The sequence below is a fragment of the Taudactylus pleione genome, unplaced genomic scaffold (genome assembly GCF_031769625.1).
Source record: "Taudactylus pleione unplaced genomic scaffold, aTauple2 ptg000005l, whole genome shotgun sequence".
NCBI lineage: Eukaryota > Metazoa > Chordata > Amphibia > Anura > Myobatrachidae > Taudactylus > Taudactylus pleione.
The window spans coordinates 26147501-26161558 of record NW_028284408.1 but is presented as its reverse complement, the minus strand read 5'-3'; the positions used below and the strand labels follow the sequence as shown (position 1 = coordinate 26161558).

The 14058-nt window shown below is 41.7% G+C and overlaps 1 protein-coding gene across 2 annotated transcripts in view; it reads left to right on the top strand.

The window, feature by feature from the left end:
* KMT2D (lysine methyltransferase 2D) overlaps window positions 1-14058 on the top strand; it is a 169099-nt gene that overhangs the window by 34821 nt on the left and 120220 nt on the right. For both annotated transcript variants that reach the window (XM_088448524.1, XM_088448469.1), the window contains exons 8-20: window positions 881-995; window positions 1300-1481; window positions 1903-2066; window positions 5244-6115; window positions 10361-10480; window positions 11760-11870; window positions 11976-12080; window positions 12247-12428; window positions 12765-12929; window positions 13026-13135; window positions 13322-13366; window positions 13530-13739; window positions 13860-14006. In XM_088448524.1, the coding sequence (XP_088304650.1) occupies window positions 881-995; window positions 1300-1481; window positions 1903-2066; window positions 5244-6115; window positions 10361-10480; window positions 11760-11870; window positions 11976-12080; window positions 12247-12428; window positions 12765-12929; window positions 13026-13135; window positions 13322-13366; window positions 13530-13739; window positions 13860-14006 (2528 nt within the window). The remainder of the gene's footprint in view (window positions 1-880; window positions 996-1299; window positions 1482-1902; window positions 2067-5243; window positions 6116-10360; window positions 10481-11759; window positions 11871-11975; window positions 12081-12246; window positions 12429-12764; window positions 12930-13025; window positions 13136-13321; window positions 13367-13529; window positions 13740-13859; window positions 14007-14058) is intronic.

Sequence of the window (14058 nt, the reverse complement as noted above, 5' to 3'; positions counted from 1 at the left end):
TTTTTTTTTATCATTTAACACCCCAAAATATCACTTTCATTTTGGGGGCGAAAAAAAAGTTGGGGGACAAAGTTAAAAACGAGCGAACTAGACTCTGGGGGGTCCCCAAGTATGCCCCAGGTGTTTTTTTCATTGCAGGGGCTTGCGGCAGGTGGATTTTTCATGATTTTTTTAACTTGACTTTAGCAACTTTAAAATATGCTGGTCCCCATTTTGAAGTACCCCAAATTTGCTGGGATAAGTTATTTTCTGCAAAAAAAACTCCAGAATACTATCCTGCACCACTTATACAAAAACACTATTTAGCAGCTATTGAGGCAGTTTAAAAACAACAAATACCTTCAGCAAGCCAAATCGGGGGTATCATAGCTAACCCCCATGTCAGAGCATCTTTTGGGGGGTGTCAGGCTGATTTCCCCAAATCTGACAGGACTTTCCGCTTGTTTAAGTTTCGCCGGGTTCCGTTTTCGCGTACTTTCAAATTGAATACGGGGATATGCGGGCACGCGCGCGATACTTTTCCGCCTACAAAACACTGATGTAGGCGAAAAGTCCGGGAGGCGGAAAAGTATCGCGGGTCCGCTCAAATTGAATACGGGCCTATATTAGGTTTGGTGATTAACTTGCAATGTTGCGGCTTGCCCATATTTTTACATGATTATAATCACTGGCCAGCTATCTTAGCATTCTCTACTTGGAATCTCACTTCTTTATTCTTTAATGTTTTATTTGCATGGAAAGACACTATGTTAATGGCATATAGGCTATATCTTGGCACTGTAGAACATTCAGTGCTTTAGTCTTGGCTGTCATGATATAAACGAAGATTGTTACTTGTCTGCTATGGATATCTCAGTTATACAAATCATTTAATGAACAGAAAACCTGGCGAGGATTCGATGATGCTAGTGTGCGATGCATGTGACAAAGGATATCACACCTTCTGTCTGAAGCCAGCCATTGAGGATCTGCCCACAGGCTCATGGAAATGCAAGGTATTTGCTTTCTATTTTTTTCTGCTACATGGCTGTGATCCTTGTACTACTTACTGTAATGAACCGTTGGCTGTGAAAGATGGACTTGTGAAGGCAGTATTATGTAGTAATGTGTTGCAGACATATCTATTTTCAAACTCAACTGATTAACGTCATTGACTGAATGTTGTCTTGCATCAAACCGGGTATAACCATTTCTGTGGTGGGAATGTTTTTGGTGCTGTCATACGCTAATTTCCTAGCAGGAATAGTTGTTATAAGTGGGAGACTTGCTGATTGTGTGTAAAATCTGTTTTGTGCGCAGCATTGCCGTGTTTGTCGGATTTGTGGCTCTCGCACAGCACAACTGGAGCCAGGGAGCCCATGGTATGAGAACTACTCCGTGTGCAAGAAATGCCAAGAGCAAAAGAGTCGAGCAGAGACGTGTGTTCAGTGTAATCAGCCTGACTCCTTGGAGAACATGCATCAATGCCCTGTCTGCTCAAAGTAAGCTTCTCTAAATGCATTTCCTAGTACAGTCTTTTTGCTTGTTGACTATAGGTTGAAGATTTTCCAAGCAGTGTAAGCATGGGTAGATCCTGTATGCTAAGCAGCTTTCTATATTGCATGCATACTCTCAGGAATTCCATGTCGCAAAGTTTCATGTCTCTACACAGTTCAGTTTTTCATGTCATTGAATCTATTTTTTGTTTGTGTCATGATCCACTCAATGTACAGCGCTCAATAATTAGAGTAATGCTTTATAACTAAAAGATAATGTCACTTTTGTAAACCTTTAAGTAGACCTGATTTTGAAGTTGGTGTTTTTGCTTATGTATAGCAGAATGTTATCTATTAATTGACTGCTCGGTCTTGGGTTTTATTAATTACTTTTAAAAATATTTTTCTGTTTATTTTTTTATGTCAGGTTCCAACACTCACATTGTGCACAAGTTTCTGACCCTCCATTACCAAGTACGGGCTGTCCTTCATGTAGCAAGCTGCAATCTGTCACAAACAAGATAGATGAACGTGACAAGAGCAATTCAATCCTAAACACAGCCCTGTCAGAATGTGAAGCCAAACCACTAGGTTGGTAGCAAAAAGTAACCTGTGAATAAGTTGGATCAGTAATATGTATAAGCAATAGTGTGTGTGTGTGTGTGTGTGTGTCTCTTTTGCCATTATTGTCTTGTTGAAATTTTAATGTTTGTTTGTGTGGAGTCACTGTAAGAATTTGCAGGTAGCAGCGCTGATCTGATTGGCAGAAACCAGTCACGGAAACCTCACCCTTATTTTATATATAGATGTTATTACACTTTGTATGTATTCACAAATGTTTGATTTAGTTTTTTTTTTTCTCCAAAGAAATGAGAAACTATATTTGCTAATATTTGTTTCACTTATCTTCTCTGCGGCATAATTAGACACCAGGTACTCTGCCAAACAATGCAGAGAATGAGAAGCAACACGTTGTTACGCCAAATATTTATTTTTCTAATGCAGGGCTCGACAAATTTTTGTAAAATCTAGGAGCCATGTGAAAAGTTTAGGAGCCAGACCATTACCAAAATATATGAAAGCTTGTATAGACCGCCACACATGCCCTTTCAGTGCCCCTCGACCTCACCACATGCTATCAAATCACCAGACATGCCTCTTTAATGGACATCAGATTCTGCAACATGCCCATACCAGCCCCTGTAATAGTGCCCCAAAAGTAATGCTTCCTCTATTAGTGCCCCCAGTAGTAATGCCCCTGTTAAATTTCCCCCAGTAGTAATGCCCCCTGTAATAGTGCCCTCAGTAGTAGTGCCCCTGTAATAGTGCCCCCAAAAGTAATGCTTCCTGTATTAGTGCCCCCAAAAGTAATGCTTCCTGTATTAGTGCCCCCAAGAGTAATGCTTACTGTAGTAGTGCTCCTGTAAAATTTCCCCTAGTAGTAATGCCCCCTGTAAAAGTGCCCCCAGTAGTAAGGCCCTGTAATAGAGCCCCCAGTAGTAGTGCCCCTGTAAAATTGCCCCTTGTAAAAGTGCCCCCAGTAGTAAGCCCCTTGTAGTAAGTGCCCCCAGTAGTAAGACCCCTGTAAAAGTGTCCCCCAGTAGTGAGCCCCCTGTAAAGGTGCCCTTTGTAATAGTGCTGCGCGAACACACACAAAACAAAACAAACAAAAACAGAATACTTACCTTAAGCACCGATCCTGTGTCCACTGCCGTCCACCGCTCCTCGTAACTATGGGAGAAATGTCATAGTGCCCGTGGGGGGAGCCGGACGCCGGAGCTCAGGAGTGAGCTCCAGCTGCTGCTGCGAGGGGTCAGGCGCCCGCTGGTAAAATCACAGCCGGCAAATGGAGCTTCCTTGCGACGGCAGAGGAACGAGTGTGGCGGCGGGGAGGGGTGACCCTTGAAAAACTTTGTCGCCAGAACTAAAATCTTAGTCACCCTGGCGACCGGGATTTGTCGAGCACTGTTCTAATGTATTATTCATGTAAGAGGGAAATAGTGCATAGGAAACATTAAGACCTGAGTGTGTTAAGGAGCACTGTTGCTTCTAGCCAGGAGACAGGTGATTTCTTCTGTATCAGTGACGAGAATTCAGCCCATCAATTAATTGGGGAACAATGATTTCTCTATGGCCTCTCAGAACCTTTATTTTGACCTATATTTGAGATTCTGGTACCTAGTAAATGTATAATCTATATTGCTATGAATACTGGTTCAGTAAAAAAAAGTATACTCAAGTATACCCTCCACTGCTTTGTATGTAACCGGTTCACTGTAAGTGGTGGCAGTGCGGTTTCCAAAGCACTTAAACTGTTTCTTACAGAAAGTTTATACTTCGAGGCAACAATTTCCAATAAAGTTTCCAAAAATCAGATTATGTGGGGAATTCAATTAGCCACGATAATGTGATACATTTTTGCACGATAAATGTTTGCACCGTTTGCGTGCAAATTTCGCTTGTCTCCTCTATTCGCGCACCTGTATTTCGTGCAATTCAATTCCAAAAGTCACGATGTGGCATTCACCCGAAAATTCTTCCTGGTTTAAGTATAGGTGAAAATTGGGAAATCTGCCTGTACCCCAAAAAAAGCAGTGATATAGGTTAACAATATAGAAGTGTATTATTGGCCCTAATAAAAGTATTTGGGGTTATTAAATTGTGTCAAATGGCTGTACTATGCATGTTTCTAAATCAGTCGAATTGTTAGAAAGCTAAATAAATGTTGGGGGTGCATAAAAATGGCTATAAGTATATATGTCATTTAAAGACCATTTAAAAAACAAAATAAAACAAAAAACCTTAGTCCCCAACACCCACCTGCAGTTTTAAAAACGCCTGTCCCGTTCATTTAGCACCCTCATATACCTATCCTAGTGGTTCTGAACCAAGGGCCACTGTTGCGATCGCAGCTGCGATTACACATTCAGTTCTTCTGCGAAAATATACTGATGTTTGCAAATGCACACACGGGATAGATATGGCCGCTATCGCTTTCGCAAATCCGTAAGACCTTGCAATCCTCCGTATACATCGGTAACTTCGGACTCTCATGTAGAATTACAGCAGGTTTGAACTGACTCAGAAATTGCAACTCTCGTCGCACAGTGAGTACTCAAGCTGCGAATGGCGTTGCAGTGGCTAATTTATGCACCCCCAGGAAACTGCGTTCAAACGGACAGACACGCCTGCGTTTTTCCGACAACTTTCCCATCACCTCCCCCACACTCACTCTGCAATGGCTTTGCATCTGCGTATATGATTGCAGTGCATTGCACTGCATGCGCAGTACGCACCATCGGCCAATCTGCGTGCGCTGTTGCAATTGCGATCCATAATGAATCAGGCCCCAAGTCCCTTCATTTTTACCTTGACACAGGGATTTTGTCCAATTTTGCACCTGCTCAGGTGTTGAAAGCTAATTTGCGCAAAATGCATGTCAAAATGTTCATCCACGAAAACCGCGGCTAATAGGTTTGCACAATAATTATAAATTTGCACGATAAGCTGCTTTTTCACGAGAAACAGCTTGTCGCTGCTACTTGAATCCCCCCCCCATATATTTAAATATGACATATTGATGGTAGCGCAATTCTGCCTTTGGTTTCACAAGATGGGTAGCATGCCTTTGGTGTCCTTGCTGCTCTGAGTATTTAGTGTCCTAAGGAGGCATTATGTATTAATATCTATGTATAATTTTGTAATTCTTTGTTCAGAATATGTGTCATGGTTTTCAGGTAATAATGTGTTTTTCTTGTTTAAATATAGACCCTTTAACAGCAGAAGAAGATGAGCCTTGTGCTTCAGACAATGAAGCTGCTGAGGCTCCTGAGATGCTTCCCAATGCTGCCTTATTGCCAATTGAGACCGGAATTCCACCCCCACTGAAGGCAGAACCATCCCCTCAGGAGAGGATAATTGACTCTTGCCCATCACTTGAGGAGGCCCCTGTGCTAGTCACAGTTGAAGATGAAGATATGGAAGTTGAAGAAGAAGGCACTGAGGGCCTTGAGGAGGAAAAACCTAATGCATCTCTACTCCCCCAAAGTCCACGGCTTCAGACTTCACCATTAATACCATCATTTCCCGATAGGACTCAGGCAAACAACTCTATAATTGAGGACATGCAGCCTATGGACTCAATGAGCATAGATGTTGGGACTTGTCAGAGTCCTACAAGGACAAAAGAGAGACCCTCACATAGTTTTTGTCAACACCCAGCTCTTTTAGACTCTGAAATGAATGTGGACTCTGATGAGATTCCCTTTAAGTCTACAATAGAATTATTAAATACAGAAAACACATTAGGTCAAGATGTTGCTGGGGATTACTCTGACAAAGTTCAAATTCCTATTCGATGCACTATCATCAAGTCGGACATTGTAAATGAAATCTCCAATCTGAGCCAGGGAGATACCACCAGTAGCTTTCATGGCTCTGATGGTTTAGGTTCACCTGACCCAGAGGGCGGGTCCCTCTCCATGGAGATGTGCTTGCACAAGGAGGACGGGTCCCTGCGACTGTGCACAGATTCCATGCCAGAGACTGATGACTCCCTTCTATATGATCCTTCTATTGGAAAATTGGATGGGGAGAAGTCACGTCGCAAAAATTCTCCAGGGCGATCAAGAGTGAAACATGTAAGCAAAGCCATGATTTGAGGTGGTTTCCTCAGTTCTTATGTTTTGTTCGTATCAGGAATGTATGTTTTCCTAAATACAAAAACTCCTTAAAATTAGATACAGTGCGCGTTTCCCTGCATCAAGGAATAATACAAATATACAGATATTAATGTAATGGTTTCTGAATATGGTGACAAGCTGTTTGAAATTGTATGAGCGAAGGACGATTGTTTATATGCACATGCATGAAGTTGCTTTTATGCTTCTCATTGATGGCGGCTGGTGTCATGAGGTGCATAGCTGGCACACCTGGAGGTTGCACACAATGGCCGCGATTCAACTCAGCGAGCTGTTAAGATAGAGAATGCCGGTTCTCGCGACTTAACCTGCGTGTTTAGCTGCAAGAATGAGCATTCTCCGACTAAAGTGTTGGCCGTGAGGCTGTTACCGCCACGATAAGCCGGCAAACAGCAACGCTTCCTGTACTTTTGCAGGATGTCTCCTCGCACCCTCGGGGGGTGTGAGAAGAAATCCTTTAGTTAGACCAAACATCGCATTGAATTGAATAGCTCCGGGAGCTCCCTTCCCCGGGGCTTATTCATCATCACTTTAAATTTAATTGCGGCCAATGGAATTAATGACTGTAGCTCCTCTTCACATATGTTACTGAGCATATTATCCTTAGAACATAACACATGGAGTCAATGGTTGTGTGTTTTTACAACATTTTGGTGGCCCACCATGGGTATGTTACTAAGTTTGCCACAATGGAGTTAATAAATATAGCTCCTCCTCTGGGGTACATGCCCCCTGTTACCACACTGAAAATCTAATCAAAGTTGGAGCAGTAGGTGAGCTCTTGATGACTTTTTCATGGGCTCGGTTGGGTGTTGGTGACACATGATTGTCTGGTAGTAACGGTCTATAGCTACATTTAATGGCATCGCATATGCCAACTCATGGCCTAGAGAGGCGATTAACAGTAGGCTTTTATGACTGAGCACCTGTTTAGGGGTTTGTTGTCATGTTGATGACATCTTGAAGTAATTTCTCTTTGGGTCTGGAAACCTACGCTTGCTAACTGCCCCTACTGGTGTTATCTGGCCTTCACGGACTGGGTCAACTGGGCACCATTTGATGGAGAGCAGTCTTTGCTGCCACTATACTCCTTCACTGACACAATGAACCGCTTACTTTTGTGTGGTGTATCAATGCTGCAACATCTCTTTGCCAGTGACACTGGCTTATGACTTGTGCCTCCTGATTGCTACCCTGCAGTCCTGATACAGAGTAAGCAGTCAGCATTGTCTCAGGGTTAAACACTGGATTACTAGTGGATGGATAAAGGGTTACCTCATATCTGTTTGTTGTAGTTTTTCAGCATATACTAGTTGTTATGCAGAAATCTAGCAGGGACTTTAGGAAGTGTAAGGTTTATTGCACAATAGTAGCTCTTGAGAGAGCAGTTATACATAACTAAGTGGTAGTGACTATACGCCCAGATTGAATACACACAGAATACCCTTTATATGGGGCAATGCTGTTTCTTTTCCTAAAATTTTTACACACATTGTATACACATGGTGAGAGGAGCTCGGGGGGACACAAGATGTCACTAGTGTGTGAAAGGAAAAAACCCCAAACCTTGCACAATGTGGCAAAGGTAATCTGTCTAACTCAGCAAAGTCCCCAGTTTCTGTTATTTTACCTCAGAGTAATTGTGACCTATGATGACCGTTTAGACACTGTCTACCCAGGGTTTTTAATTTCTGGATTGTAATCTCTGGAGTTGTCAAACAAATACACTAGGAAACATACTTTTTAAAAAAAAATTACCCCATTTAATTTTTTGGGAGCCACCAGTAGTAAGCTTTGATCCCTCAAATTCCTTTAATATAATACAGTCCCTTTAAATGTAATTTGAATCCTGGAAATGTAATTTTCTTTGGAAGTTCCAGCAGATCTCATGTAATCAAGTGTCGTCACTATTAATTATCTACCCTTGCACATTAATTGCATGTCCTTTCTCCTCCAGAATGTAATTGAATTAAATTTTACCCACCCATTGGTTTCCAGAGATCTTGATACAAAACCATCCAAATAATGCATCATGTTACGGCAACCATCCTGTGGAGGGAAAATTATCAAGTATTTAGCATTTGACAAGCTCCAGTAGAGTCCTAGCCTTCAGCCCCAGTCTCTTCCTGCTGCATGGAAGCTATGGGTTACGTGATTAGGGGCTTTCCATGATTTACCTCCCACCTTTGATTGTTCAGCCGCCTGTCATGCTATTTCTACGGTATGCAAGTTGAATAGAAGAAACATCGGATAGTCAAGTCTGAGTATTTGTCAGTCACTTTCTGTTCAGCTTGTCTGGTGCCCAGCAACCACTTGGCATCCAAAACAGCCCCTTAATGTTCTTTTGCGAATGCAAACACTTACATCCCCTCTTTGTGTTCTATTTGCCCTGATATTAAACTTTAACAATGTTCCAATCCATACCTAGTGTGGTATTTTTGGATGTTATATTTACAGTTGTGTCCTCATGCATATAGCCTCAATACGCCACGTGGCGTGAGCCGCCAGGTCCCATGTGACCCTGCTTGCGCCAAACGTCTATTTCACCCGAAAATGCGCCGTAGTCTTGTTGCGATTAAGAATCACGACGAGACTGCACTGATTAATTTGATATGCAACACTTGTATGTTTGTTATGACAGAGTCTGTAAATGAAGCACAACGGAACTGCATTGCAACACCTCGAACACGCATCCAGACTCAGTCGCACTCAGATATAAAAGTGTTGCATTGCATATATCGGTGCAGTCTGTTATTGTGCCCTAGTCGCATAACCCCACCCCCTCAATGCCTAAACCTAACCCACCCTCCCTGCAGCCTAAACCCTATAATTCCCCCCCCCCCCCGGCCCCCCTGCATCCTAACCGCAAACCTCCCCCTAGTGCCTAACCCTCCCCGTAACCCCTGTACTTACTTTCCGGATTCCTGTTGTCAGGATGCCGGCACAGGTATTCCGTAAGTGTCGGTGTTGCGGTGTCGGCATTGTGAACCCTGGAATGCCAGCGGTCAGCATTCTGCATCCTGTTTGGCTTGACTGCTGCAATGTATAAGGACACATCTGTAAGTATGCTGGAAACGTCAACAAATAATCCATTAAAAATTATTTATAATATATTACTGGTACAGATCTGCCAGCAAATGTACACATTCGAATGTAGACCTTATAAATTAAGGTGTGTGTGTGAGGGGGGGAGCCGGGCTCCTAATAACATCATGGAAGGGGCCCACATTGGGCCTCAGTAGTTTTTAAAAGTAATTGGTGAATGGGAAATGCCTGTGATGTGCTCTACTTAGAGTATAGCTATATGAGCAGCCTGGAATTGCTTTTCAAGGGACAAGTCTTTGTGCTTGTAAGTTGTTTGGTTCAGAAACGCTGGCTGGATGTTATCCCCAGACTGCAGCAAGCTCCAGCAAATCATTGTTAGTACACAATACGTGCAGGTGAAGGGCTGGTACTGGCCATAACTGCCCTCCTTTATATTTTCATTTTCTAAATTGGTCTTAAGATTTGCTATAAAAGGTTTTGCTGAACTATAGTCCTTGTAGTTATCTCTTTCCAGAGTTTTGGGCTTGGTCCCAGGCCATACCATAACCAGACATCTTATTGGTAATTTGTTCTTTGTTTGTGGTTTATTTTCTGCTTTGTGTTTCAATGAACGTTTTGTCCTCCGTTCCTGTCTTCAGGATGTACTTATTATAACAGAACATCTTCACATACATGCTGAGCGTGCTTAAATCTGTAACCACCAATCCATGGCATATGGTGGGACTGTGCAGGTACTGTGCAAGGAATAACTTTCAAAGTGTAAGCATACTAATACCCATCCAATGTGGAAGCAAACTGGTCTTACAAATCAGGATCTATAGGGATTGAAAAGGATGGCCATGTCTAGCAGTGCATGATGGTTTCCAGCCTCTTTCGATGTCTGTATAATAAACCCAATATCTTGGGCAAGTGCTGTATGATGGAGTACTTGCTTGTACTATACTCCTGTAGTCCAGCATTGTATACCGTTAGCTACCTGATTTTGTTTATTTTTTTTGTTTAAGTTCTAAACTGGGGCATAGAAGCATTGAAATTACTTAAAGAGGTTTAAAGATGCATTTTGAAGCTTCTATGTATGTGCATTGACAGCCTTTTTAAGCATGTTGCACTTTCAGAGTCTCAATTTATTGTGATATACAGGGCCGAAGTAGCAGCTTTCCTGGACGGAGGCGACCACGTGGAGGCAGTGGCGCTGGTAACAGCCGAGGGAGAGGAAGATCGAGATTAAAATCTACAACCTCTTCCATTGAGACTTTACCCGTAAGAAAATTGACCTTTTTCATAGTAATTATTTAAGCTTTAATAAGAGAGCAGATTATTTAAATAAACAGTTGTTCATTTTTTATATTATCTATAAATTAATGCACTTTTATGTTTGTAAACCAGCATAAGAATCGCTGCTGAGTGTTTATCTGCATGGAAGATATTGTTCTTTTGAGTCCAATTCTATCCTGTTCTCTTCCATTTTTTTTTTTTTTATTATAATTTATTAGTGTTTGTTTATTTTTTTTGTCTAATTTCTCTCCAGACCATGGAAAACCAGCACTGCCAGATTACACTTTGTATCCGAATCCTTTCCTTTAGCTCAGTGGCTCTTAGCCTGTTTTAGAACCATTTAATTGTGCATGCTTTTTTTTTTTCTCATACCCATTTTGTATGATAATTTTGCAATATAAACTTAAATAGGTCCATAGGACCTAAACTTCATGGGAGATTACACCAACCCTCCTAAAGTCCAGTATCCGATATCTGAAAGTCATCCATTCCAATCTCTAATTAACTTCCCAACGCAACTTTCATTTTATTACCCTGCAACACAAGTCCCACTGTAAGTGCAACTGTGCCTCAGTACAGCACTATTAACACACAACATTATACTGCAGCTACTCGTTTCACACAACTTCCTTTACATCAGTACAACATATTTATCACCATGCAACACCAAAGTAAAAAAGGAACACATGGCAGTATGTGTTTTGACCGCACTATACAAACATTACTTGTACCTCCAGCTTGAAAGTGTTATACCCTCAGGGGTACAGTCAATAGGACAGGAATACCCAATGCCAGAGAGTATTTGTGAAGGGATCTACTAGTCATTGGTAAAGATCCTATGCTAACAATGAAATGCTCGCTTGGCGTTCTGTTCCATCTACTATGGGCTAACTAAAAGAATTTAGATAAGTCTGTCTTTTGTATGATGTTTTTTCATTGAATTTATTAGAGATTTAATCTGCTGTCCTGCTCCAACCTCTGCTTTCTGCTGAAAAACACAGTGGGGTATAGGTAATACCCAGGGAGTTGCATTGTTTGAAAGGCAAAACCAACCTGCAGCGTTCAGGCTATTACATTGACCCCAGTTTGTTAGTGCAAATAATTTGACACATCGTAGTGTTCTATGTTGGGGTGGATTTGTTTCCCCTTTCCACATATAATTGTGTTTAAATGCAGCTCTCTGAAATTTGCCTATATAATCTGATTGTGTGGCATTGTATTGCTACTATGTACGGGGAAGATCACGTTTACTATTCATTCTCAGATGGCAGATGTAGAGAGTTCTCCTGGGAAAGAGGATGATGATGAGGAGGATGATACCATGCAAAACACAGTGGTGCTCTTTTCCAACACAGACAAGTTTGTGCTCATGCAGGTGAGACGCTTTGTCAGACAACGCCTGGCAATTCTAGTTACGGACAAGATTGTGGGCACTGTAGCATCATCATGGCGTCTAATCTTTGCAATTCCCGTCATGTAGGATATGTGTGTGGTTTGCGGCAGCTTTGGACGTGGCTCAGAGGGTCATCTTTTGGCATGTTCCCAATGTTCGCAGTGCTATCACCCCTACTGCGTAAACAGCAAGGTACCTAAATTAAGTTTTTGTAGTGGTGAATGAAGAGTCAATTCTGATGCTGACAATGTGAATTGGAAATGGACGTTCCTTAAAGTGAGAGGGTTCTATATGTAAAGCTTTCATTTGTAATAACCTGTTTGTTTAAAATTTTCTAACAATTACTTTCTACATCCAGATAACAAAGGTGATGCTACTAAAAGGCTGGCGGTGTGTGGAGTGCATAGTCTGCGAAGTGTGCGGCAAGGCCACAGACCCCTCTCGCTTGCTGCTCTGTGATGACTGTGACATCAGTTACCACACTTACTGTCTGGATCCTCCTCTGCACACTGTGCCCAAGGGTGGCTGGAAATGCAAATGGTGAGCACTCCGACTAGTGCTGTAGTTGTGAAATCCTAATCCAAATGTAGTTTTATCCTAGCACTTTGGCTTTACAGACTATACTCGCCTACAAATTTAATTCCAAGTCTTCCAGATCTAGGCAATGCATGTTGCCAGTATTCTTTCAGTATTATATATACTTTTGCATTAGATATGCAATTATTACTTTTGTTCCCCACCAGTCAATTAATGGTTAATTTCTTTAGCATGTATACCCATCATCTATACCGATTCCCTGTTGTCTAGAAAGAAAAGTGTTTATTGCTAATGGCAGCTGAGCACTGAGTATGTGAAAACAAAGTTTTCTTCTTGCAGGTGTGTTTGCTGCATGCAGTGTGGTGCTCTCAGCCCAGGCTTCCATGCAGAGTGGCAGAATAACTATACACACTGCGCACCTTGTGCCAGTTTGGTTAGCTGCCCAGTATGCCACCTCAACTATTTGGAGGGTGATCTTCTTATACAGTGTCAAAACTGTGAGAGGTAAGTAATTCACTATTGAGTCATGATCCCTTTTATTATTTCATCCTTCTCAGAGAATAAGACATTAAGCGCATATTGTTTTGCTGTTGTGGGTAGGTGGCTCCATGCAGTGTGTGAGAACCTATTCACAGAAGAGGAGGTAGAACAGGCTGCAGATGAAGGCTTTGACTGTGCTTCCTGTCAGCCTTACATCATAAAACCAGTCGGTATGTAGAGATCTAGTGTGTGTGTAACTTTTATAGCTGTCAACTCTGCATTAACTTAGCTTATTTATGAACTATTAGGCTACTATTTTTGAAACAAATTACATTGTGTATTTAATGGAATTTATTTTTATTCTTTAAATGTCTGTTTTTTAAATCATGGTCTTCTTTTAACCTATGTCCCACTAGTTCCAGTAATCCTTCCACAGAGTCCAGTTAAGATTAAGGAGCCAGGTAAGCATGGTCAAGCTTTACCTTTTCTACTTAGTAATGCTAATGTTTTGTGTTTGTAAAGTTTACTATTTGATATCTGCATCCTCTTACGTGTATTCAAAATAAATATATATATATATATATATATATATATCTATCAATATATATCTTTGCTAATTTGCAGAGCCACAGTACTTCCGATTTGAAGGAGTTTGGCTGACTGAGGCTGGTATGGCCGTACTGCGGAGTCTCACATTATCTCCCATCCAGAAGAAAAAACCTAGGCGGTCCCGGTTGAGCACAAGCGGGGAGATTTTCTTAGACTGTCCGGAACATTGCGCATCTGAAGAAAGGAAGGATGGGGATACAGAGTGCGAGGAGCAGAAAGCAGAATGTGAGCCCTGATTTTAGCAATAGCGAGTGTCTGTGAAATGGCAACATTCATAGTATCAATCTAGCATGATTTGTGAAAGTGTCCTTTTTGTAAAGGTTTTTATTTCCCAAATTTTTTAAGGTGGCAATCATGAACCCATGGTGTGTGACATCAAGACAGAACCTCCTGGCACTCCTGAGCGTGATGCTATAGGGGAAATGGAGATTGGAAAAGGAATGGAAGATGCAGAAGATGCAAAGAAAAAGAAACGGAAACCCTACAGGCCAGGTAGTAACTAAAATACGATGTGTAAGGGAACAATGCATGAGTTCTGTGTATG